The 25,848-nt window shown below is 49.5% G+C and overlaps 1 protein-coding gene across 1 annotated transcript in view; it reads right to left on the bottom strand.

Annotated features, from left to right (window-relative positions):
- Positions 1 to 12,125: 12,125 nt before the first annotated feature.
- CYP51A1 (cytochrome P450 family 51 subfamily A member 1) overlaps positions 12,126 to 25,848 on the bottom strand; it is a 131,696-nt gene continuing 117,973 nt past the window's right edge. Inside the window, exon 10 of the mRNA XM_069648427.1 lies at positions 12,126 to 13,404. Coding sequence (XP_069504528.1) covers positions 13,226 to 13,404 — 179 coding nt within the window. The 3' untranslated portion in view covers positions 12,126 to 13,225. The remainder of the gene's footprint in view (positions 13,405 to 25,848) is intronic.

Here is a 25,848-nt window from a genome sequence, read left to right on the forward strand (position 1 = left end):
CCCATCCCCAGGTTACCATTTCTAAGTATGGTCTTTCAAAGAGGGGTGGGTAGTTGGCATGGCCCAGGTCTGGGCGGACTATGTTTATCCCGAGATATCAAAGCCCATCTAACTGGATCTGCAGTCCCAGGGGCTCCAGGTCCTGTATGTTCCTGGCCGTGTCCGGGGAGAAAGGGAAAACCACAGACTTGCCTGTATTCAACTTGAACCCTGAGTACCTTCCGTATTCACCAATCACTTCCAGGGCTGCCCCGATGGAATGAGCGGGATGCCTCAGATGGAGCATTACATCATCCGCATAGAGACCGAGCTTAAATTCCCTATCCCCCACCTTAATGCCCTCCACCCGTGGAGCCCTCCTCAGGTTTTCAGCAAGGATTTCCATGGTCAGGGCGAAGAGTAGGGGCGACAAAGGACACCCCTCCGTTGTGGAAATGGCTGGGATAACCACCCATTAACTGTGACTCTTGTCGAAGAGTTCTCGCATAGGGCCTGGATGCACCGTTGGAATCCCTACACACATTTCCCAAGTACCCCGTTAAGGAAGTCCAAGTCCACCCGGTCGAAGGCCTTCTCTGCGTCGATGGCCACCAGTACTGGGTTTTCATCTTCACCCGCTGCCGTTCTCTTAAGGAGTGTCTTGCGGAGGATGTCTGCCCGTTGCCTCGCTTGAATGAACCCCACTTGGTCAGAGTGGATTAGTCTTGGCATAAGGCCCCCCATCCTCGTGGCCAGTATACTCGTGAACAGTTTTGCGTCTACATTAAGCAGGGAGATGGGCTGGTACGATTTACAGTCTGCAGGGTCTTTATCCGCCTTAGGGATGATGCTGATCAGTGCCTTCGGAACAAAGGGGGAGCCCTCCCTGTAGCCATGATGCCGGTGAATAGGGCAGCTAGGTGACGTACCAGAGTTCCGGCAAAGGTCTTGTAGAACCCTGCCGTGTATCCGTCTTCGCCAGGTGCCTTACCCAATTTAAGGCCCGATATTGCGCTCAAAACCTCTTCGTGTGTTATTGGCCTGTCCAGGATCAGACTTTACCCATCTCTGAATTTTGGGCGTGGGATTCCTGCAAGGTACTTTCCCAGCATGGCCTTATCTATAGTTCCCTGCTTACCGTACAGTTTTTCATAGAACGCTGCAAAACCTCCTACTACATCACCTGCTTCAGTGAGCCTCTGTCAGCCCTCCCCCTAAATCCCTGCTACCCACCTCTCTGCTCTCTAGCCTCTAACTTTAGCAGCCAGTATGGCGTCTGCCTTATCGCCCTTCGCGTAGTACCTCTGCTTCAAATACTGAAGGTTAGCGAGAACTCTCCCCATCTCTATGTCCTTCAGTTCCTGACGCTTACCCCTAGCCACTTCAAGGTCTTCCTGCGTCTGCCCCATCTCCTTGCCCTCTGCCCGTTCTAAGAGGGGGATTTCTCTCCTAAGGTTCCCAGCCAGATGTGACCTGACCCTCTTCTTTCTTTTCAGCTGCTTCCCTAATGAGGAGGCCCCTCCAGGTTGCTTTTGCAGCATCCCAAACCATTCCCCTTTCGACGTCTCGTATCATTAATTCGGAGGAATTCCTCAATGGCCTCCCCCATCTCACCTACAAAGACTGCATCTTTCAGGAGAAGGTTGTTACGGCGCCAGAGTGATTCTTTGGGTTTCAGGCCCGACAGGGTCATCTTAAGCTCTACTAGATCATGGTCTGACCAGCTGATCGGGAAGTGTACGCAAGAATTCACCCTACTGAGGTGGTGTTGTTCTATGAAGAAATAATCGATCCTTGTTCTGGAACCATAGACCGAGAGTAGAAAGTATAACCTTTCTCTGTCGGATTAGTATCCCTCCAGACATCTACGAGTCCCTGGTTCCACATGTAGTCAGTGAAGCCTCTACTTGCGGTCCCCCCTCTGCTGCCACTGTGATCCATTGGCCTGTCCGCCCACATGTTGAAGTCCCCCCCCTATAATGAGGAGGCCCTCCGCTCTGTCCATGATCTCCCGCATGGCTTCCCTCAGGAACTGCATTTGGCCCGTGTTTAGGCAGTAAACCAACACCACTGTTATTTTAACATTGTCCAGAGACAACAAGCACCCTCCTATCTGCTCGACCCCAAACTACTGGTTCTGTAAGCCTGTGGCTCAATATGATCCCCACTCCCCCCTTTTTAGCTGGCCCCAAGGCCCAGAATACCCGAACAGTGTAGGCCCACAGGATGCGTCTTTCTTCCCCAGGACTGTGCAGGTCTCCTGTACTAAGAGTGCATCAAAGTTGGCATTTTTTTTTTAACTTGTTTATTTTTGGTTAGCACACAGGAAAACAAATTTGCTTATACATTCAGCACTTTTTAACAGCATTAACACATAGTTGAATATCCCCAAATACCTGCTACCACTCTTTAGTTATGTCTGCCTCCTGTGGACTGTCTCTTCGCCAATTAAGTTCGATCCCCGACTCCTAATCCCCTGTCATATCTTACACAAAAAAGTCTTCCATCTCTATCCCCGAGCTTCCGTCTCCGTGTCCTGATTCTGGCTGTCTCCCGGGGCCTGCTCCTCTGCCAAGCGAGCCTGATTCCTGTCTGCAGCCCGCTGGGCATTTGCCACTAGACATGGTTTGTATGTCAGCGCTGGGAAGCGCAGGTCGTAGTCTATCACCGGAGACCAAATGTTCGTGAAACGGTGGAGGCGGCCTCCATTTGCCGCCATGATTTTCTCAGCGATGAAAATGTCCCAGATTTTCAACCACCACAGCACCGTTAGGGGGCCCTCCGGAGACTTCCACGTCCGGGCAATTGTGATTTTCGCGGCCAAGAGCAATTGTGTGATGAGGGCCGCAAGCGCGCCTAATCTTGGGTAAATGCCTGGAATTGGGGTCCCCAGCAGGAGTGGTTCCGGTTCTAGTGGCAGGGTGATCTGGGTAATGTCTGCGATGGTAGCGATGCATTAGGTCCAAAAGACTGCCACCATCGGGCACGTCCACCACATGTGTAGGTAGGAGCCTGGCGAGCCGCAGCGGCGCCAGCACTGTGGGTCCAGCGACTGATTGAAGTGGTGTAGTTGAAGCGGTGGGAAATACCATCTCAGGAGAAGTTTATGCGCACATTCCTGATTGGTAATGCAGAAAGAGGATGAATGTGTGCGTGACCAGATATCGGTCCAGGCCTGATCCTGGATCGGATGCCCTAGGTCTCTCTCCCACTGCGACATATAAGTTGCTCTGGCTGATAATAGGTTCACCTGGAATAGTCGATGCAGTGTCGAGATACGCCCTCGGGCAGGAGGGTCTGCCACAGTTAATTCCAGGGCGTCAAGGTCTCGGGTAGCAGCCATACGAGTCTGGGGGTGTGAGCACCAGTGTCTGATTTGGCAGTAAGAGAACCTGTCTGACTCTTGAGAGATTAAAAGCTCTTTTGCATTGGGCGAAAGTCAGCGGCTGGGTTCCTTCGAATAGTTGGCTTAGGGAGCTAAGGCCTCCGGCTATCCAGTTTCTGAAGTTTGCAGGGGAAGTTCCAGGGGAGAAGGCCGGGTTGTGGAAGACTGGAGCTGAGGGGCTCAGGTCTCTCGGGATGCCTCTGAATTTGCGTGCCCAATCCCATGCCTTCAACGTCTGCTTGGTCGAGGATAAAATGGCTGGCCACGACCGCCGCAGCGGAGTCGGTAGGTGCAAGAGAAAGCGCAGGGGGAGAGGTATCCGGGATTGTTCTATGTCCATCCATTTGGGGCACCCCGACGCTATGGTCCAGGCCCGGGTGTGCGCTATTTGCGCCGCCATTTGGTATTTTTGGAGGTGAGGGACCCCTAGACCTCCCTGGTTCGGGGCACACAACATGGTCTTTAGTGGAATGCGGGCTTTCTTCCCCCTCCATATGAATTCAAATATCTTCCTCTGAAGTCTCTGCAGCTGGGGGCGAGGGACTATGATGGGAAGGGCCGAGCAGGCTTACAGGAATTGTGGCAATAAGTTCATTTTACAGGCCGTGATGCGACCTATTAGTGATATTTCCTGCGTAAGCCAGGAGTTCAGGTCTCTTTCTAAGGTTTTAATCAGGGGTGGGAAGTTTATCCGATAGGTGTCTTCAGGATTAGCGGGTATCCGAACCCCGAAGTAGGGGATGGATTTGTCACTTAGTGGGATCGCGCACTGGGAACTGAAGGATTCCTTATCTCTCTGGTCCAAGTCTTTCCCTAATGCTGAAGATTTCACGAAATTGATGGCGAATCCGGACACCTTTCCGAATCTATGGATTTCCGCTAGGGCGGCTCTCAAGGACTGGGAGGTGTCTGTAATGGTTAGCATCACATCATCAGCGTAGAGCGCGATCTTATGCTGGGTGGGGCCTACTTGGAGGCCTTTGATTCTGGCGCTGAGGCGGATCCGTTGGGCCAGGGGTTCCATAACCATAGCAAAAAGTAGGGGAGAGAGAGGACAGCCCTGTCTGGTGCAGCATGTCAGGGAGATTGGGCTGGTCAGTAGGCCATTCACACAGAGAAGGGTGGAGGGGGTCTGATAGTTCGCTAAGGCTAGCTTTATGAAGGTGGGCCCAAAGCGGAACGATTCCAGGGTAAGACGGAGGAATGACCAGTCCACTTTGTCAAAAGCCTTGGTCACGTCCAAGGCTAGCAGGGCAAGTTTCTGCGAGTCTCGCCTAGCTATCTCGACCAGGTTGAGGGCTCTACGAGTGTTATCCGTGGTGGCTCTGTTTAGAATAAATCCTGTCTAGTCTGGGTCTACAATGTCCGGGAGAATCTTCGCTAATCGGGTTGCCAAGACCTTTGAGTAAATATTTGCATCTAAGTTTAATAAGGAAATGGGTCGATATGCCGCAATCTCTCTGGGGTCTTTTCCTGGTTTCAGCGCTAGTACTGTGATCGACTCTTTCATCGATGGGGTGGTTGATCCCGAAGTGGCGAAGGAATTGAAGAGAGTCTTCATTGGCGCTAGCAGCTGGGGTCGAAAGAGTTTAAAAAATCGCGGCGAGAAACCATCCGGCCCCGGGGCTCTTGATTTTAGGCTTTTAATAGCCTCGTCAATCTCCTCGCTGGTGATCGGGGCCTCCAACTCTTCTCTCCTTGGGGTTGAGAGCTTGGGTAAGGTGGCTTCCTGCAGGTAGGACTGCTGCTCTCCACGGGGTCTTGAGGTAGCCGTCATTGTCTCTGTCAAGTGGGCCTCTGCAATCCTCAACTTATCCCGATCTGCGAACTGGACAGCACCCTGGGGGTCTCTGAGGCCTATAATAGTATTCCTCCTCTTGACTCTTGCCAATTTTTCCACTAGAAATGTATTCGCCTTGTTTCCTCTGGCGTAGTAACTTTGTTTTGTTTTGGTTAGAAGCTGGGCTGTGTCCTCCGCGTAATGGGCCTCTAATTTCTTTCGAGCTGTCTGCAAGGCACGGTAAGTTCTCGGGGACCAGTTTCTGGCCTTACATGTCGTCTCCGCCTCCAGGACCTTGTCCTCTAGGATGCGGCAGGACTGTTGTTTTTGTTTGTGATAGGCCGCTCCTCGGGAGATTAGCACCCCTCTCACCACGGCCTTCATAGCGTCCCATGTATTCGCCGGGGAGGTATCTTCATTTTTATTTTCTTCAAAGAACTGCTTTATTGTTTTAGCCACTATGTCTCTGGTGGCCATATCGTTTAGGATCAGGTCATAGAGAGACCATCTGCGTCTTGGGGACGGGTCAGGGTCATGAGCTCTTAGCGTTAACATTATGGGTGCGTGGTCTGAGTGGATTCTGGGACCTATGAGGACTTCATCCGTGTATGCCAGGATCTGCGGGGATGCCAACAGGAGGTCGATGCGTGAATAAGTTCTATGTACATAGGAATAGCACGAGTAGTCTCGCTCCTCTGGGTGGAGGACCCTCCAGGTATCTACCGCGTCTAAGGTTCGGAACATTTTGAGTAAAGCCGTTGCCAAGCTGAAGTCCCTGCGGGCCGGAGGGTGTGATCTGTCTGCTAAGGGATCGGGGACTCCGTTGAAATCTCCCCCGATGATGGTATGGCCCTCAGCGAACAGCAGGAGGGAGCTTTCCAGGGCCAAGTAGAATGCCTCCTGGTCTTCATTCGGGGCATATGCTGAGATCAAAGTGTATAGTTGGCCGAGCATTCGGCACTTCACCGCCACAAAGCGGCCCTCAGGGCACCGCTTAGAGTCCAGAATTTGCGGCTTAAGGCCTTTGGCGATTAAGATCGCTGTGCCACCCTTCTTCGTTCCGCCAGACGCCAGGAACTGTAGTGGAAATTGTCGGTCTCAGAGCCTTGTGTAGTAAGCTGGAATCAGATGTGTCTCCTGTAGGAAGACAATGGAAGCCTTATCATTCTGGATGCGTCTCAGAATCGCTTTCCGCTTCTGTGGGGCGTTGAGGCTTCTGACATTCAGGGTCAGGAATCTTAGTTTCTGGTGTGGGGGGGGGACTCCTCGGTGTCCTCCAGGATGGAGTTCTGCTCTCCGCGGGGGGCATGGGGGTATTCATTCTTCATCTCGTGGCTCAGGGTCAACAAAGCTTTCCTGTGGCTGGGTTTCCTGTATCCTCCAACGGGAGGGTAAACTTTTCCATGAGTGGGCCAACTGGGCCCTAACTGTTCCCCCAGCCAACAGGGCGGGGGTCCAACCACTACGTGGGGTTGGTCTCCGAGGGTGAGTTGGTGACATACTCCTTGGAGTGGGGTATAGGCCGCTCGGGACCCGCAGCGTTACTGGATCTTGATTTCTACTCTGGATCGATCTGCGTTAGAGCCCCGGATTGGGCTGTATCATTTCATCTTCTGGCGTCTCTGAGTCCACGACCAAGGTTGCAGTTCCTGGGGTAGCCGCTCAGCCTCCCCCGGCGAGTGCTGCGGGGACTGAGCGGTCGAGGCCTCCGGCGAGCGTGGGTGCAGAATGGACTTGGCGTCCTCTAGGTGGCTGATTCTGCGCTGGGTTCCCTGATACGTGAATTGGAGAGTGGAGGGGAAAAGCCATCTGTAGCGGATTTGCTGGCTCTGTAGAAATAGTGTTAGGGATCTAAGGGTTCTTCTTTTCTGTAAGGTTGTTAACGATAGGTCCTGGAAAATTTGCAGTGGGGAGCTCATGAATGAGAGTTCATCTTTGGTGCGGCTAATGGCGGAGATGCCTTTTTAGTAGCGTAGAAATGGACCCTGGTAATTACGTCTGGGGGGCCGTCTGAGTCCACCCCCCGTCTTGGTCGTAGTCTGTGAGAGCGGTCCAGGATAAGTTGGGATTTATCCATGTTTGGAAGAAGGGCTTGAAAGAAATTGCCAATGTATTCTGGCAGCTCTTTGTCTGAGATAGTTGATGGGACTCCTCTGATGCGCAGATTATTTCGTCGTGCCGTTTTCTAGGTCTTCTTGTTTGAATTCCATCACTTCATTCTTGGTCTGCAGCGCCAGGATCTCTCGTCTCATGTCTAGGATTGCGGCGTCATGGCTCTGGGTCAGGTCCTCGACTTTGCCGAGCCTCTGTTCCGCCTCGGTCGGGCGGCAGTGACTGCAATGCTTAGGGTTCTCGAGCTGAGGCTTACTAGACCAGGGGGCCGAGGTCAGAGGGGGTGGAGAGACTCAGGTGAACAGGCAGAGCGTTATACGGGATTAGGATCACCAGGCTTTGCCTCCGTAGCGTTAGAAAGAGGGCCGCAGTGTCGGCGCGGCCAATGTCGGATTCTGTAGGAGGGCAGGTGGAATGTGTCCGGTTGGGGGGGCCTCGGGGACGGGACCCAGGATCCAATATGGGCAGCGGGACCCAGGATCCAATAGGGGCACCCCAGGAAGTCCCAGAGACGGGAGGGGGGGGGAGTTCCAAGCGGGTCATCGAGAGAACTCCGGTCGGACAGAGGGTGCCGTCAGGTCTTCTGGGCAGCAGCGGGTGGATATAGCCCCTTCAAAACTTAGGAAGGTTCCTACCTCGTCCGGGTTCGCTGAGTCGGGCTCAGAGGCTGGGGAGCAGTAGATCAGCAGCCGCTCCTGCGTAGGGTCTTCAGGGAGGTCCATGGGCCCGGTTTATGGGAGGCCTGCCAGAGGAGAGTGGGCCGGGGCGCCCCTGGAAGGAGCCGGGCCGTCTAATGGAGGGGGGCCTCGACTCTCGTGTCGGAATCCTGGCGTGGGGTGGCGGGACAAAGCGGGATCCCGCAGGAGGTCGTTCGGTCGCCAGTGAAGGCCGGACTGGAGGTTCCGGAGGCGCCGCCTCAGTGTGTCGTTCGGGCCCTCCCTCGGAGCGAGGCCCGCTGCCCCACTGAATCTCGGCGGGTCCACTCCCGCTGCCGATCCGGGTGGGCGGATGCCGGCCTCACCACCGCTCTCGCCCGACTCCCCGGGAGGGAGCCGCGGTGGCTCCACAAAGCTGTGTGGGCAGCGGGACCACCGAGATGGGAGGAGGGGGCCACCTCTTCGCTGCGGAGTGTGAGCCGTGGGCCCACGTCAGCCCGGGTCCAGCCGCAGGGGATCGCTCCACTGCTCACTGTGTTCCGTTCTGGGGACGGCGGGATAATTACTCTCTGTCCGCCATCTTGGGAGCTGTGTGAGGAGGTAGGGGGCCCAGGAACAACGGGCTGAATCCGGGCTTCAGGGATGATGATGTCGCCTCGCCAGGCAGCAGTTGATGCCTCAGGAATTCGCCTTGCTTATGAGCCGGGGGATGCCGCGAATCGATCCATTAGGGCTGATTTATTCATCATCGCCGCGGGTCTCGTACGGAGGCCATTACAGGAGCGGCTGCATCGTTCCCAAAGTTGCCATTTTTAAGTTCCCTTCCCAATAGGGAGTGTTTCGTGGGGGAGTTGAGGCCCTTCACATTCAGGGAGCCCATCTTGCGGACCTCCACCCTGCCTATCATGTTAGGGAGCGCCATTCAGAGCCAGAGTATCCTCCCATGACCCTTTGGTGTCACACAACACTTTATTAATTCAAATTCGCCTATCCATGTATCAAGACCTATACCTGTCCCGTTACCCCCACACCCCATGAACTCTACATTTTTGGAGATGCCCACCCTAAGGTGTGCCACTAAGGTTGAGACCACTGCTCCTCCATTAGTTCCCATGACACTTCACCTCCCCCCGGTAGAAGGAATGCCCATTTCGCCCCCCCTTCATTGTTCAAAGGCTCACTGTTTGTTATTCCCCCCCCTCTCCTCTCATGGAGGGGTGTTCAGTTTCTTGAACTTTCTACCACCTTGCATCTTCTTTTTTTGTGGTTTGTGGACCCAGTGGCCCTCGCTGCTGGTCTCGGGGCACTACCTCCGTCTCGATCTTGCCTCCGTTCTCTTCTTCATTTTTGATGAACTGTAGTACTTGGAGGGCCTCCTTTCCACCAGTCACTCTGTAATCCACTTCTTCCCGTTCAAAGGTTACCGTGAAAGGATGGGACCAGCGGTATCTAATGTCCTTGTCGGAGAGCCATTGCGTGAGGGGGCAGCACTCTCTGCGGCAGGCCAGTGTCAGGGCGGAGACATCTTGGAATACTTTAATGGTGTCTCCTTCATAGATGAAGCTCCCCAGGCGCTTCGCTTTTTCGAGGACCACCATATTCTCCCTATATCTAAGAAAGCGCACTACTATGGACCTCGGGCCTCTGCCTCCTCCGCCTTTGTGTGCTCTCTCCAGTTGCACTTCTTTGCCCCCCTCGAGAGCAAAGAGCTAGTTTATCAGGCCCTGAACTTTTCGTCCGACTTCCGCCGCTGTTTCTCCTTTCTGTTCGCTCACTCCGAGGACCCTTAGGTTGTTACATCGCTCCCTATTTTCCAGGTCATCTACCTTCAGAAGCATCTCCTCTTCCCTTAGTTCCAGATTTGTTAGGCGTGCTTCATATTTCATATCAAGAACGTCCATTTGCAAGTGGTTGTGCTCAAGCCCCTCCATTTTATCCTCAATTTTGTCAACCCTGCCCTTAAAATCGCAAATAGAGGCTTGTATGTCTGTTCTTATGGCCCTGATCTCTTGGAATATGTCTTTGAGGTCATCTCTTTTCAGAGCTGGGGTGGAGATGTCCTCTCCTTACGCCATCTTGTTGGGGCAGGGGGAGACATCCCTCTGAGCACACCCGGAGGTCTCTGGAAACATTGCAGGGACTGAATCCCAGTGTGGGTCCTCTTCTTCTTGACGGCCTGGCCTTGAGGCGCCTCCAGGGTGACACCCGGGAACACTGTTTGAATATGGCTGTAAGGCTCTCGGATTGTGGTGCCACTCGGTGTAGGGGGAGGGAGGTTGTCCCCCTTGGCCTTTGCAGGTTGGTGAGTAGTAGGAGTCCTGACTCAGCCTCTGATCTCTGTCTCCCCTTGTAGCTGGGGTGCACTATGGAAGCGGGGGGACCTCTATCTGCCAACTGTCTGATGCATGGGGGGCTTCCATCTGCGGGAACCAGACCTCCTGTGCCGTGCTGTGGTGTGCCTTGGTTGGGGTACTGTCGCTGGGCCCTGTTTCATCACTCGTGTATCTTTCAATGCCAGTGGATGACCTCTGTAGCTCATGTGTGTACTTGTGACCGTCAAAATCCCCTGGTAAGGGCCTCACTCGTTAGACTGGGCGCCCTTTCGTGTCTCCAGGTCCCCAGGGCTCCCTAGTTTTCCCTGATCAGGCCTAGTTCCCAGGTGGGCAAGAACTCCTTCGGCTGGCGGCTACCTTGTTTCACCGCATCCACTCATCGTTGTGCTTTACTTGCCGGGGCTTCTTGTCCTTGCGCTCGCCCAGTGGGCCTATGCTAAGCTCTCATTCCCCGTCATCCGGTGGGGCGTGCTGTGGATCCCCTTTGTGGGGAAAGTATGTCCTTATTTGCCGTCCTGGCGCCTTTCGCGTTTGCACTGTGTCCTCCACCGGCTTCCTCCGGGTCGCTGTGTTGTACTGTGGTTCTCTCAGTTGGGAGCCCCATATGTGCAGTTACATGCAACAGAACTGCGCGGGTCCCTGCCTCGCTCTATGGTGCGTGGCGCCCAGCCACCCCCTGGGTTCATGCGTGGACTTTAGTTGGAATCTCTGATCGGGTTATGTCCCCCGAACTCTAAAGACCTTTGGGTGTTGGCTGGCCTACATAGCGCACCCCTGGGCGATACGCGGTGCAGGCTTCCCCCTGTGGTGTCTCTGAGGTGCGTGTTCAACCTTTGTCACGTCCGGGTCCCGTTCTATGGGAAGAGGTTGGCAATTACACCCAACGGGCCAGGGCTCTCTCTCAGTTAAAGTTGAGGGCCCTCTCCTGCTTCCCCAGCATGTTTCTGTGTGCGGTGATGCGGGCCCAAGCTGCGCTCACCTTCCGCTGGGCTCTCGCATGGATGGATCCCCCTCGGTTCCTCCTCTGCCCGACTCCTCTTCTGGCGCCTGCTCGGGTTATGGTGGTCCACACGTGGAGGGGGGAGCAGTCCCTCTGCTCGTTCTCCGGCAGTATCTCGGTCTCTCCTCTGCTGCGGATTACAAACTGGACCGGTATCCCGTTCTATCTGCTGGCCATGGCCCGGCTGGCGCCGGCACTGCCTTGTGTTGGCTTACCGTCCGGGAGGTAGGTGGCGAACGGAGGTCTCAGGGCCCGAAGTCCGCTCTCCCGTGCCCCTGCGTCCCTGTGTACGGGGACAACCGGGAACGAGCGGTGTACTTAGAGGGAAGTGCGGGCCCCCGGGTGGGGGTTATCCAGTTCTTCACTTTCTTCTCCCCCGCGCCCGGTGGGTGAGCCTTGCTTCTCCCCTCCACTCGGCCAGGAGTTGGATTCAGCCCACTAATCTTCCTTCGCTACAGTGGGGCCGCCTCCCCTGGGTCAATAGCAAGCTCGTGCGCAGGCAGGGGGGTATGGTCACCAACTGTGTCACTGAGGCGCCTGGTGGCACCAGACGGCCTGAACTCCGACAGGGGGATGGGGGGGGGAGAAGTTAGCTCTGTAGGCCCAACGGGAGCTAACAGAGCGACAACCTCACGTGTCCATTCAGGTATGCACCCCAAGCAGTCTCCCCGGGACTTTGTTTTTTCAAATTCTTTTTAGTGTTGAAAATAAGATTTTGCACTTCTACGCTGTTATTCTTCTCAGATCCCATTGTAAACTTTTATTTTTTTATTTTTTGAAACTATGTACAGTTTCATGCCATGTCCCTCGGCCAAATGTTGACATTTTTAATAAGTATAAAGTGTACATTTTTCAGCATAACATTGATTAGTCAAACAGATTTATAAACCCAAACATTTATTACATAAGCGCTATTTTGCTTGATGTACAGGTTTACACAACATCTGCTCAACGCACCTACTTATTTACAAGAGAAAACGAGTATTCTTTGCATTGTAGTTAGCATTTTGTATTAAACCTGTTGCATTTTGTATTGAAGCCTATTGATTGGCCAGGTGTAACTTGCATTTTGTATTAATGCGATCACAAGTACAAACTACACCTGCTCACTCAATAGGCTTCAAAGTATCATGAAGATTTTTATGTTATTTTATTAAAATGAACTACAGATGTTGTAAAGATGACAATCTTGAGCAGGCGCACCAGTTGAAGAGATTGCTGAACACAAACTAGTAAGAAGGCAACATAACATGATGGCATACATCTGGGAGATGCTTCAAAGACACTATACTGCATATGCCCAATGCACTCGGCATGCATGCTGATATGATTGGTTATTCCAATTTGTAACCCTTCCTTAGGTCCGCAAACATCTTGTGTCATACAAACGACCATTGCCATCATGTCTTTAACAGAAGCCTGGTTTGGGTGGCGATAGAGGAGCAAGACCGCCTCCCGTAGGATCCAGTGGAATTTAATTCAGATGTCTAGCCCTTCTGTTGACCCGATTCACAGTGAGCCATTGCAGAACCTTGGTGTTCTTCCCTGCGGTGCAATGGCATTACGGGACTCGCATATATCTGCAACCTGCTACAACGGTGTGTACCTTTAGTGGTAATGATTACAACTCTCGCCTCGGTCAATTTCAATAGGAAAGGCCACAGTGCATACATATTTATAAAACAGATGTTTGGAAATGTCCATTTAGGGATTGGTAAAGTCTCTAAACAACAAGGAATATGCTTTTCTCAACTGCGTTTTATACTCTGTGAAGTAGGGTGGATTTCAACTACCCATAACCCTTTCCACTGTTGTAATAGCATAAAATGCAAGTCAATATTTTACAACATATTTAAAAACGAAACTAGACTTTGAAGACGATGCAGCTGTATATGAAGAAGAGCCCATTTGATGATTTGTCCACCAAAAGGTACTCATGAGTGTGAAACAAGTTCAATGCAGCCTTTTGATATTCATGGCTCAATGCGATCTCGTCTTGTATCTGATGATAGGGTTATTAGGCGTGTGGATCATCGTTGTGTAGTTTATCGTAGGGAAATATCCATCCACAAGCTCAAATTCATATAAACGAAGCATAGTAGACCAGATGGTTTTTATTTGGGTATATGCAAAATTTTCACCGATACAACGATGGCGTCCTAGAAGAAAAGGAAACAGATGTTGAACACATGAAAACTGGTCTTCCCTATTTACAGCAATAATGAAAACTGTGCACAACCGTGCTGTGTGTGTCAGAAGACTTCATTGTCCAGAGATACTTTCTTGAGGGAAAAGAAAGTAAATTAAAAGCGACTGTAATAATAGTTTGCAGTTAACAGAAATGATCAGTGTCAAAGGGTCCCGCTGATATGGGCCCAACAAGATTAGGATGGCTGCAGCAGTTACAGTTACTCTTCACGTGGCCGTCCTTATTTGTTTGTTTGTTTGTTTGTTTTATTTAGTATAGCGCTCCAGACCCAGGGGTAAATGGGCGCTTAAGGATAGGTTACATAATTGCAGTAAATAATCAGTTATACAATTGTGGCGTTAAGATGCCAAATATAGAATGTACAGGCAGGAAGTAGGAACATTTCAAAGTATGTACAATATATACAGTTGGTACTGATCTAAGTCAATCTATTCAAAGTATGTACAGTAAATGCAATTGGGACTGAGCTTAATTTATCTGAGGATTTCCTTTTCCAGAAGCCAACTAATGACTAATCTTCTGAACAGTTGGAAGGATTTGGTCAATTTAATACTCAGTGGCAAGGTGTTCCAGAGTTGAGGGGCAAGGACACTAAAGCTTGAGCCCCCCGCTCTTTTGGCGGAGAATCTGGGCACGGTGAGGGAGAGAGTATTGGATGATCTGGTGAGTCTTGTGTTAGGCTTGAGGGAGAGTTTGTTGGTGAGGTACTGGGGGGCAAGGTGATTTAGGGCTTTATAGGTGAGGCAGAGGGTTTTCAGGTCGATTTTTTGTTGGATAGATAACCATTTACAAGATATTCTTATGTGGGAGATGTGCTCTCTCCTGGGAATATTTAGTGCTGCTCTCAGCGCATTATTCTGGAGGATCTGAAGTTTCTTGATTATAGCTTGGTTGGCACCAAGGTAGAGGCTGTTACAATAATCAAGCTTAGATTGTATGAGGGCCCTCGCCAGAATGAGGCAGCTGTTTGTAGATAGAAAGGGTCTACAAGCCCTAATTAATTTTCCCGTGTAGGCGGTAGCTGAGGCGGTCATATTAACTTGTTTGGAGAGGTTGGTATTGGCGTCTAGGTAGAAGCCTAGGGTTTTCACATGATTTACAACTGGAATGATGTTGCCATCTATGATGAAGTTGGAGTAGTCAGGGCTGAGTTTCTGTAGGTTATTGGGGGAGCCGACCAGGAGGAGCTCGGTCTTCTCATCATTCAGGCAGAGGCCGTGTATGGCCATCCATGCCTGAATGATGGCGAAGATTTCGTTGATCCTGGTGGCGTCAGTGTTGTAGTTGCCAGTGATGGTGAGGAGTATCTGGGTGTCATCTGCGTAGTTAGTGTAGGTGACACCCAGATGGTCCAATTTGTCAAAGAGGGGTTTAGTAAAGATATTGTAGAGGGTAGGGGAGACGCAGGACCCTTGTGGGACACCGCATGGGATGGGGTCTGCTGCAGCCACAGATGAAAAAACCCTCATGGTTCTGTTGGCTAGGAAGGATTGTATCCAAGTGACAGCAGAGTGTGAGAAGTGGGCAGCAGAAGAGAGGTGGTTGCAGAGTATTTTGTGGTCAACCAGGTCAAAGGCTGCTGAGAGGTCTAGGAGGAGTAGGATGGCTGCTTTGTTGTTGTCCTTGATGTCATCAATCTGGCTTTTGAGGTCAACAAGGGCTGTTTCTGTTCCGTGTTGAGGACGAAAGCCAGATTGACGCAGGCCTAACAGTTGATTGGTCTCCAGGTAATCTTGGATTTGCAGGTAGGCGACTCTGTCGAGGATTTTTAGCAGGAAAGGGACTGTAGTGATGGGTCTGTAATTGGTGGGTATGGCCGGGTCGAGAGATTGTTTTTTTTTAAGAGGGGGAGAACCCAGGACTGTTTCAGGTTGTTAGGTACAGAATTGGTTGAGAAAGATAGGTTTATTAGTTTGGAGATGAAGGGGGCTAGGTCTCGTGCAGCATCTTTGATGATCTGGGCGGGGCAGCTGTCCCCTTTACAATTAGAAGGTTTGAGGGATGCTATGATTTTTTGGATTTCAGGTATAGTAACCGGTTTGAAAGTAAAGCCGGAGGTGTTACGGGTCGGGGTGGGTGCGCTAGGAATGAGGGCATTGCTGTTGGAGAGTTGTCGTCTTTTGGTCTCAATTTTGTTTTGGAGACCAGTAATTTTATTGGCGAGGGCATTTTGGATACTGGTGCACCAAGGCTTGTCCTTCACGCAGGTATCGGTAGGAGGGTTAGGGTTTTCTAGTTCCTTCAGGATGGTGAAGAGTTCTTTAGCCGACGATTGGGCATTATTTATTCTAGTATTGTAGGTTTCTTTTTTAGTGCGGATTATCTCTTTCTTATAGAAGGAGGAGATGGTTTTGAGATTAGATTTATTTTCTGCAGTGGGGTTGGATTTCCATAAGGCTTCCATCTTGGCTTTCTTTTTTCTTATAGATTTGAGTTCTGGTGTGAACCAAGGGTTCAGGTGGGCTATGGGTTTACCTTTGCGTTCCTTTAGGGGTGCAACAGCATCAATGGCGCTGGTGAGGGCATCATTGTAGGTGTTGACTAGAAGGTTCAGGTCGGCGGTGGCAGGCAGTGTGTTTAGAGAGGGGAGGATCAGAGGTGTGAGGGTCTCCGCTGAGATATTGCGCTTGTTTCTAGACAGGCAGGCTGGTGCACAGGGGCTCTGCTTGGGGTTGGGATTATTTAGGTTGATTTCAAATGATATGAGGGAGTGGTCAGTCCATACGAGTGGTTGTGGGGCTTTGCAGGTGATATTACAGTTGTGGGCTGCGATCCAATCTATGGTTCTACCTTTCTGGTGGGTGGGTAGTGTAATGACTTGAATGAAGTCGTGCTCGGATAAGGCGTTGGCCAGGGAGGCACCTGGAGAGTCGTTAGGGTCATTAAATCCTAAATTGAAGTCTCCTAGAATGATATTTTGGGAGTGGGGTTTGGTATTCTCTGTTATGAGAGTGGTAATGTCTTCCTCAAAGGATCCTGTGGGGCCTGGGGGTCTATATATTAGTTGCACGGTAATGGTGCTCTTAGGGGTGGTATGTACTTTGTAGGTGAGGTGCTCGCAGGACTTTAGCGGGGGGGAGGTGATGTGTCTGAAGTCGAGTGAGGATTTGAAAATGATAGCTACACCTCCTCCGCGAGCATTAGGTCTGTCTGCTCTGAGGATGGAGTAGTTGTCGGGGACGGCCAGAGTGAGGTAGGGTCCTGCTGCTTCATGTAACCTAGTTTCTGTAGTCGCAAGGAAGTCGAGGTCTCCTGAGAGGATAATGTCAGCAATTTCGGTGGGGTGGGCTACTAGAGATCTAACATTGAGTAGTGCACCTTTTAGAGAAGTTGCGTTAGTGGTCTTAGCGCTATCCTTAGTGGTTGAGGTCTTAGTCATAGGTTTGGTAGGGAGTTTGCTAGATGTGGTGGGGAGTCTATCGCCAAGTCTATTATTGCGGTCTTGGAGGGTGGGGTAGGTTGTGGGGCAGTGATCTAATGGGTTGGGAAGGAGAAGGTTGGAGGCAGTATGGTTGGCATTTGTTGAGTTGGTACTGTTAGGTAGGATGTTGGCTGGTGTGGCCTTGCTTTTAGCGATGAGATGTTGGTGAGGGGGGTGTGTGAAGGGTGGAAGGGAGGGGAGGAAGGGTGTGGGGCAGGGGATGGGGTGGTGCCTAGGGCAGCCTAGTTTGGCTAGTCCATTGTTGTATGGTATGTAGCTGTTGTTGCTACATGGAGTGTTATTGTTTAAGATACAGAACGGGAACATGGTGAGTATGAGCCAATGGATCATAATTGGAATTGAGGAGAGCGTGGGTAGTTTGGTTTTGACTTTAACTTGCATAATAATTTAGCCCCCATTAGCGCTAGCCAATATAGTCTGTGGTAAAGTCTAAATCATATCAAGGGCCACATGAGAAATCACCATGCCATTGAGTAGAGGGAGAGGTGATGTAATGGGAATCCTAAATCGTATGTGGTTCTTATACAACCCACTATTTTGTGACTTCTTTTTTGGGCGATTGGGGCCATCAAATACCATAGGTTGTAGTCATTAATTTATTTCGGTGTCATAAGACTATACAATCTGCATAATAACACATTCCATCACTATGAAACACATAAAAGGAACTATTTCTTACATAATTCTTATTATTATAATATAATATCATACACACAGCAGTTGATGTAAAATACTAAAGTAGAGACTGCATAATCATTTTAGAAGCACAATGTTAGAAGCCCATGTATTTCCTTGTTACTCACTGTGCCTTTTTCAGGTATTGGCTCTGGGCCCACAATACAGAATCATGTTGGGTGCACATAAAAGTTTGCATTACTTGATGTGTGGTGACCAGGTTTTGATTCCTAAATATGGGAAAGAGTCATCTTCTTCTGAGATTATTAAAAAGGGGCCAAAATATTAAAACACCCAATCTGGAATTCAGATAAAACTGTTTTGCTTAACTGTCTTCCAAGAAATTAAGAAACCTTTCTAATCCAAATTGTGGTTTAAAAGCTAGATGTCTTGGCATTGTTCCTGTAGCACTCAAGGTAGAAAACATTGATACGTAGTACCAATCCTGTTTGTGATATATGCTTTAGCTACTATACTCACTACGTTTGGGCTCATGCCCGTTTAAGCCTAATTCAAGGTTGGTACTCAGCGTGTGGACGTAATGAACCCACGACAGGTTTCTTGCACCACTTTACGCGAGAATGTCCTCTAGTGCTAGTCTATAAAATGATAAATCAGAGGTCATGATCCTATGTTGGTACAGCAAGGGTTTTACATTTGCCTCATAGGCTACCCTATTAATCACTAGTTCTAATCGAACAGATGGCAACTGGGTGGTTTTTGTTAATAAAAGGATACTCCTCAGGAAACCCATCTCTCTACACTCCAGGAGTATGAGATGTGAGTGCCCCCAGATCTCAGCACCATACTGCGCTGAAAAGTTTGCACCTGCCATCAAAATCTCTAGGGTTTGTAAAATCGCCTTACCTCTGTACTGTTTTGCAAAACGTTGGACCACTCCCCCTTGTCTCGTGAGGTTTAGTAGGGACTTATTAATCTGCTTCACCCACTGTCCTCTTTCATCAATAGAAACTCGCAAGTAATCATAATATTCTACTCTATCAATTTTAACTTGTTTGAGAAAAAATGGGGGAAAAAGATTTTTCACTGGAATTTGACGAAATGAATGATTTGGTCTTAGAGAGGTTCATTTCCAGACCCATTCTTGTGGAGGGGCATGCTAATGAATTCAGGGAATTGTAATGGTGCAGAAGTAAGACTGACACAGCGAGATCATGGTGATTATTAGAAACTTTTATTCAAAATGAAAAAGGAAAAGAAAACCCTATCTTGCTCTAACTCCAAGAGGGGATTCCCTGCCTCAAATGAAATAACTAGTGTCAGAATGTCCAAAGCAAAAGTCCCAATGTCGACTGCCAGAATCCAGAATGTCCCTCACATCTAAGTGTAAACGAAAGTAAAGGTTAGGTCGTTTCAGCCCAAATGGAGTGGTACCCTTCCCTTGGACAAAAGACAGTTCTAGAATCTTCAGACCTTGAAGAATTAAGGAATATCCCCTTCTACGGCCTTCTTCAAGCTCCTCTTAAATTCATCAACTATTGGGGGAAATCCCGCCCCCTGGTTATCACTTCTCAGGCTTTGTTTCTGTCCCTGCGTCTCTGACCCTGTTTGGTAGACCTGGTTCCTTTTCACCAGGCACAATTGCACACACAAAAAGAGCATGGATGTGTTTTCAAACTGGAGTTAGTTAGTCCCTGACCCTGTTTGGCAGACCTGGTTTCCTCCCAACAGGCACTGTGACGAAGAACTTGGATGCTCCTCCAAGCTGTGGGGGTCACATACTTGGTTTACTCACTTGCCAAGTACTGCATATACTGTCCCTCAGTTTCACAGTTCTCTTTATAAGGGTGTGGGTGCCAGACTCACACTTCTGACTTTAGTTTCCCACTTTGTAGGCTTGGTTCACTCTCTTGCCATGCCCTAGTACAAGCCCATGTCAAATCAACCATTTCTTCCACGGTTGCAGGGTCCCAGACCCTTTTCTCCCCAGCCTTTCAGCTCATGCCACTCCCTCCTTAGGCTTGCAGCGCCTCTCCGGTCATCCACATACCTTACTGCACGGTCTGCGTGGGTGTTGCGTCCTCCGGAGCAGCTGGGCTCTGTCACTGGAGTCGGTGGTGTTCAGGAGCCTCACTCGCTCTGCGGCGGCTCTGCAGTCTTTTCCAGCGTGCCCGGAAGCGCAGTTGTCAGGTTTTCCCTTAGTGCATCATGAGTTGGGCGGTAGTCATTAAATGCAGCGGTAATGCTATTACGCCGCATTTAAGGGTCTGCCCAATCGAGTCAACTTAACGCCCATTTTCGGGCACAATTAGCGCACGCTAATTGCACCGAAAAAATGCCCTATTGGGTCCAATGGACCGCATGGGGAGTACCCATTACCGCCAAACCCTTGATCCAGTGCTAATAGCGCCAGAACGGGTGGCGGTAACACTATTAGCCCAGGCAGTATCCCAGCGGTAATACTGCCAAATACTACCCAACTCATGATGAGGGCCCTTAGTCTTGAGTTGGATGTGTGCATTTACTTTCTAACAGCTGCTGTGTGTTGTTCTAGAGAAAGTCAACCAGAGATTCCTTAACCCATGCATTGCAGGAGTCTGCAGTCATCCCATTTCAAGATGGTCATAGCAGTCCTCAGGTTTGATTAGATCCTGGTTCTTTGTGGGGTCGTTTTGAATCCTGCCTTCCATTCTAAACTGACTTTCATTCAGACTCTTGGCCAGGAAGGTCACAGTTTTCTTAGATCCTGAGATTAACCTTAGGAAAATACATTACACAGAAGAAAAAATCCAAGACAAGGTCAAGTTAAGTAATATATGCAGCTACAGCAACAGGAAGCAAATTACAGCTTTATATACTAATGAAAAGAACTGTGAACGAGTTTCAAGTGAAATCTTCAGCAAGCTGGTAACTTTATATAAGTTCTTTAGTTGTGCACCGAATCTTTGAAGCGTTTATTTCATGTGCGCGTATACTTGATTGAACAGTAGAGAAGGTTTACTTTGTTTCTTCCCTCAGAAATACCACGGTCTCCTGTGACAGTTTCACAATAGCACGGCGAGCCAGCACCAGTGAAGTTAAGGTCAGAGACTTTTATTTTCCAAAGAGTTGAGGTTCAGTAAGTAGTTCAGTTCAGTGTCACTGCTATTTTAGCAAAAGTTTGCATTGAGTTTAAAAATACATGAAGTTATAAACAAACAGTTAGTAAAAGGTCTTCAGCAATTGAGAGACTTGGGAACTACACAATTTGACAAGGGAGTTACAGGAAGTTAAAGCAATTTCCAGAGTTGAGATGATGATACAGAATATATAGGAAACAAACAATTGCACAATCTAAGAGCATTGTGATGATGCACGGAACCCTGGGTAGTAGACAAGTTATCCTAGATAAAAAGAAAGATAAAAAAAACTCCAACAAGAAGATTTATTACAGCCTTTCAGCAAACCACAAAGGGTTTCAGGTACAAGGGGGAACTGGTGGGGATGAATTCATAGAAGGGAAGGAAGAAATCAAATGCAAGGATTAGGTTAATGTTGCTGTGTGTTTGCTTTCAGGTGATTGAAGTCATCAAACCCAGTCCAGAGATCCAGACGCGGCAACAAAACCGGATTTGTTATTTTATCAACTTCCCCTTTCCCCTCAGGGTTATCAGCCCTGCAATTTTTGTTTTGAGGATTGCAGAGTAGGCAAACCCGGGGGGTTTGTGGGGCCATCGTCTGCTCCTGCAGGAAGTTGGAACTGGGACCTTACAGCAGTACCTTCTCTGCACCCTCCCCGGGTCTCAGGGATGCCCAGACTGTCAGCCCGCCTTCTGGCGGTGTGGTCCTCACGTCCTGGACCGGCCTTGGACCAACTCTCTCTCCGTTCTCAGCGTCCTGGTCAGCTTCCACCTTCACCCCTGGTCTGTGCTTGCTCTCACGGTTCCTCCAGGGAGGGCTTCACACTTCGTCAAGTCCTTCTTCACTTTTAAAGCGGCGTCTTCCATTCAGCTGTTGAGAACCACCAGAATGCACAATGTGGTTCTGGTAAGTATTCTGTACTGCTCCAGGCCTCCTCCTTGTCCCAGTACTGAGTGAGGCATGATGTTGTGACTCACCAAAGATCTTCCTCGTCTCAGTACTCTACCTTTGCTGGGCAACAAAGGTAAATGGTATATTAGGGTTAGGGGTGGAGCGGAAGGAGGTGAAGGAGAGATGAGGTTATGGTATGAAAGGGGTCTAGGGTGAGGTGATTGGCAGGGATAGTGCGTTCTCTCTATATGGTCATCACTGGTCCCAAAGGGGGTTTCCCTCCTCATGAGATCCTCCCGCTGAGTACCACCCCCAGGGGGACTATTGGGTGCAGCCTCACCTCCCTCGCCTCATGGGAAGGGACCCTCCTATGGAAGCAGTGACGACATCCTGGGATTCATCAAAGCTTTTTAGATGCCCAGTTCATTAATACTGTATCATCAGCATATAGCAGGATTCCTGTTTTTTACCCTCCCAAGACTGGGATGTCCATATCCAAATTCTGGATTTCTATAGCCATTTCATTACTGTGCAAGTTAAAGAGAGTGGGGGCTATAACATACCCTGCCTTATAGGCTTCTACAGGGAATTGTTTTGCGAGTCCCTCCCCCGTGCCAAAACAATCCAGGGCATAGGCTTTGAATTGTCGCTAAAAGATTAAATGTGCCGCCCAGCTTGAGTAAATGTTGCTAGAGATGTTATCTCAGTAATTAATCAAATGCTGTGTGCAAATCTATGAAAACCAGAAACCGCTTTTGTTTTTTCAGTTTCATATACTTATCGCAGAGGAGAGTCAACATGAAGACCTGATCAAGTGGAGTGATGCGTGGTCTAAAGCCTACTGGAAGATCAGAGAGGGCACTACTTTCTTGTAACCATTCATCCAGTCTTCTCAGTAGTATTTTCCCCACAGACCTTGAAACTTGTGTCTATTAAGGCAATGGGTCTATAATTTTGCAGCTCACTTCACTTCCCTTGCTTATGTACACAAACTATTATTGCTCCTCTCCAGGAAGATAGTATCATTGCATTTCTAGTTATATTGGAAAACAGTCCCCACAGAATAGGGACCCATACTCTTAAATCTGAAAGTAAGAGATCTGCAGGGATTGAGTCCAAACCTGGTGCTTTATTTCTTTTTTTAATGCCAACATTGCCATTCCTACCTCCTCTCTTGATATGGTTAGTGTGCAATCATTAGGTGTAATATTCAAAGAGAATTGCTCATTAGAAATCATACAGTTTCTAATAGAGGTTTGACCTTTTTTCCCTTCTTTTATTTGTTTTGGTTGTAAAACAACCTTTCAAATATAAACTTTAAAAGAAACTAACAGAATCTGCGCCACTAGCGAATAGACTCCAAAGAGTGATAGGTTCTCTAGTGCACCCGGATCAGACGGGGTATGTCTCGGGCAGGGACAGATCGTGGAATCTGAGACAATTGCACCATACCATTGATTGCACTAATCAAATGCATAAGGATTGTGCAGCGGCCTCCCTAGATGCTTTTAAGGCTTTTGACTTGTGGGACCGCCTGTATGAAACGCTGGGGCACTTTGGTATAGAGCCCGGTTTCCTGCGAGGGGTGCAAGTGGTTTACATACACGGATACAGTGGCAAGGGTGCGCACAGGGAAACATCTCCGGGCGCTCGGAACTGAAAAAAGGTATGAAACAGGGGTGCCCACTGTCCCCCATGTTTTTTATGTTGGCGTTAGAGCCTCTGGCAGTGTTTTTGCAGACCAAATACACAGATGCAGGGATTGTAGTGAAGGGGGCCCAGCCTGTCAAATCGCTTTATGTGGACAACATGCTGCTTTACCTAGGGCAGCCGGAGGACAACCTCTGTATATACTGGATGGCTTGGATCGGGATGCAGAGCCCTTAGGCATATGCATAAGCCTGGAGGAGTTGTGTTTGTTCTGGCTGGGCAACCTGAGGAGGCATGGAAGAGAACAGCTGCTGGAACTGGGGTTTCAGTGGAGCCTGCAAACATTCAGATACCTAGGGGTAAACATCTGGCATGATTTTACAATCACACATGAGAGGAACACTCAGGCGGCAATGGATGGCCTTGAGAGGTCAATGCACTTCTGTAGGAAGTTCCCGTTGTCGATGGCTGGTAGGGCGACGATGATGAAGATGGTGTGCAAGAGTGTTGTACCACCTAGTGAATGTCCCGTATCACATACCTGGGAAATTCTTCAGGCGAGCGGATAAGATCACTAGGGAATTCCTGTGGGGAGGGAAGAAGAATCAAATTGCACTGAGCACATTACAAAGGTACTAAATCAATGAGGGGAATCAAGATGCCAAACTTTGGGTTATATTATGTGGCAATGCAACTGCAGTTTGTCATAGGTTGGCTGGCAGATGAGGCCTCAGTGGACACGTAGCTCCTACAGCCTTGGGCGGAACCATACTATTTGAAGGCGATACTTGGGTGGATGAGGCGGGACCTGCACCTGTTAGCCCTGGGCAGGAAGTTGTGGCAAAGAGCTTGGAATTTAATGAGCGTCAAGGATCCCTATTCCCCAAATATCCCCTTGATAGCGGTTGTGGGAAGATGCCAGGCGTTGGAGAAGGACATTAGGAACATTGGGACAACAGCGGGGTGGCCACAGTGGGTGACCTACAGCAAGAAGGGCAACTGATGGATTTTGAGATGCTGACCCAAGAATGTGGTGTCCATAGGGGGCAATTTCTGACGCACATGACTCTTATTCGGATACTCACAAAGAAGTGGCCTGAGATTCAGAGTGACCAAGTGTTAGAGACCATATATGATATGTCCGAAGGGGGTCATTTGGTGTCCCGCTTATACAAGTTACTGTTGGGCCAATGCGGGGGGAGGGACGTGCCAGCGCGATCGAGATGGGAGGAGGACCTGGGCAGGGCATTTAAAGATGCAGAGTGGTCAAGAGTTCTTCTTTATACAAAATGAGTCTCATGAAATGCTAGGTTCAAGCTTGCACAATTGTACCCGAAACACCGGGCGTACATGACACTGCAAAGGATATTGCAGATTCAGGGTTGACCTGAGCAGGGTTGCCCTAAATGTGAGGGGAGGAGGCAGAATCGTGCACATGTTCTGGACCTGTCCAGTAATCAAAACATTTTGGGAGTCAATTGCGGATACGGTGGCCAGAGGAGGGGTGAAAATACATGACTGGCCTCCTGAGGCCTGTCTTCTGTGCCTGTTCCCCCGAGAGAGTTGGGGAGGTGAGGGGGAGAACCGCTTTGCACACCTTACAAAAAATGAAAGACATCATGTGTGTACTGGCGATGCCCAGAATAGCCATGCCCTGGACGTCAGCAGCTGGCCCTAGTGTTAGAGCATGGTGGAGAGACTTGCAGAGGTGGGAAATGGCGGAGACAGTGGTCCGGCATAGGTTGGTGTTCAGGGGTCTGAAGGAAGGGAGCACAAAGGTGTAACAGCCTGGAATGCACTCACCCAGGCTATGTTTGGCACCCAGACTGGAACGCATTGCACGCCGGAGGAGATGTAACAGAGGCTTAGATTTAGCGATTTAAATGCAGTCGAGGCAGAGCATGGTGAAATTATTTTTGGCAGGGCTCAGTCGGGAAGTGATGGGGCGGGGGTGAAGAAGGTGCAAAAGAAGACTGACTGTGGTTTGCCACACAGGAGATTGGCAGCAGCATTTTGTGGCACAAGTGCGCTGAGGGATCCTGCTGGGCTTGGCAAACTGCCATGGTTCAACGAGAAAAGTGTTGCTTGTAATTAATGGGATACCTGTGAAAAGACCCATGCTGGCAGGGGGCCCATGCCTCAGCATACCTGAAAGGTCGTGAAAACCCGCAATCCCCTCCAGACACAAGATCTGGACAGTTTGAAAACCTTGATCAGGAGTCTAACGTGGCAGCCAGTGAATGCACTGGAAGCCCTGTGTACCCTGGGGACTTTGGGTGGAGGGGGAGTTTCTGACTGTCTGTTTGTACTGTAAAACTCAAATAAAAAAAAAAAAAAAAAACAGTATAGCTCCACCATCCCTGACAGGAGGTACAGCGGAAAATGTATCAAATTGTAGAAACCCCTTGCCCAAAAAGGGCAAGGTGAGAAGCCCATGTCCATGGTGCAACGTAAGACTCTGACAGGTAAAGATTGGGCCTGTCCCAGATTTAGTCTCAAACTGTGTATTGTGTTGGAGCAGATATTTAGTGACCTGGGGGAAATTATCTTAAGCCATTCTATTTTTTTTAATTGTGTTTTGATTTACAGAAAACCTTTCCCAACCTTTGAAATACAATAAAGAAAAATAGAAATAATGTTACAAAAAAGAAACCA

Source organism: Ambystoma mexicanum, chromosome 2q (genome assembly GCF_040938575.1).
Source record: "Ambystoma mexicanum isolate Mex_15411 chromosome 2q, UKY_AmexF1_1, whole genome shotgun sequence".
NCBI lineage: Eukaryota > Metazoa > Chordata > Amphibia > Caudata > Ambystomatidae > Ambystoma > Ambystoma mexicanum.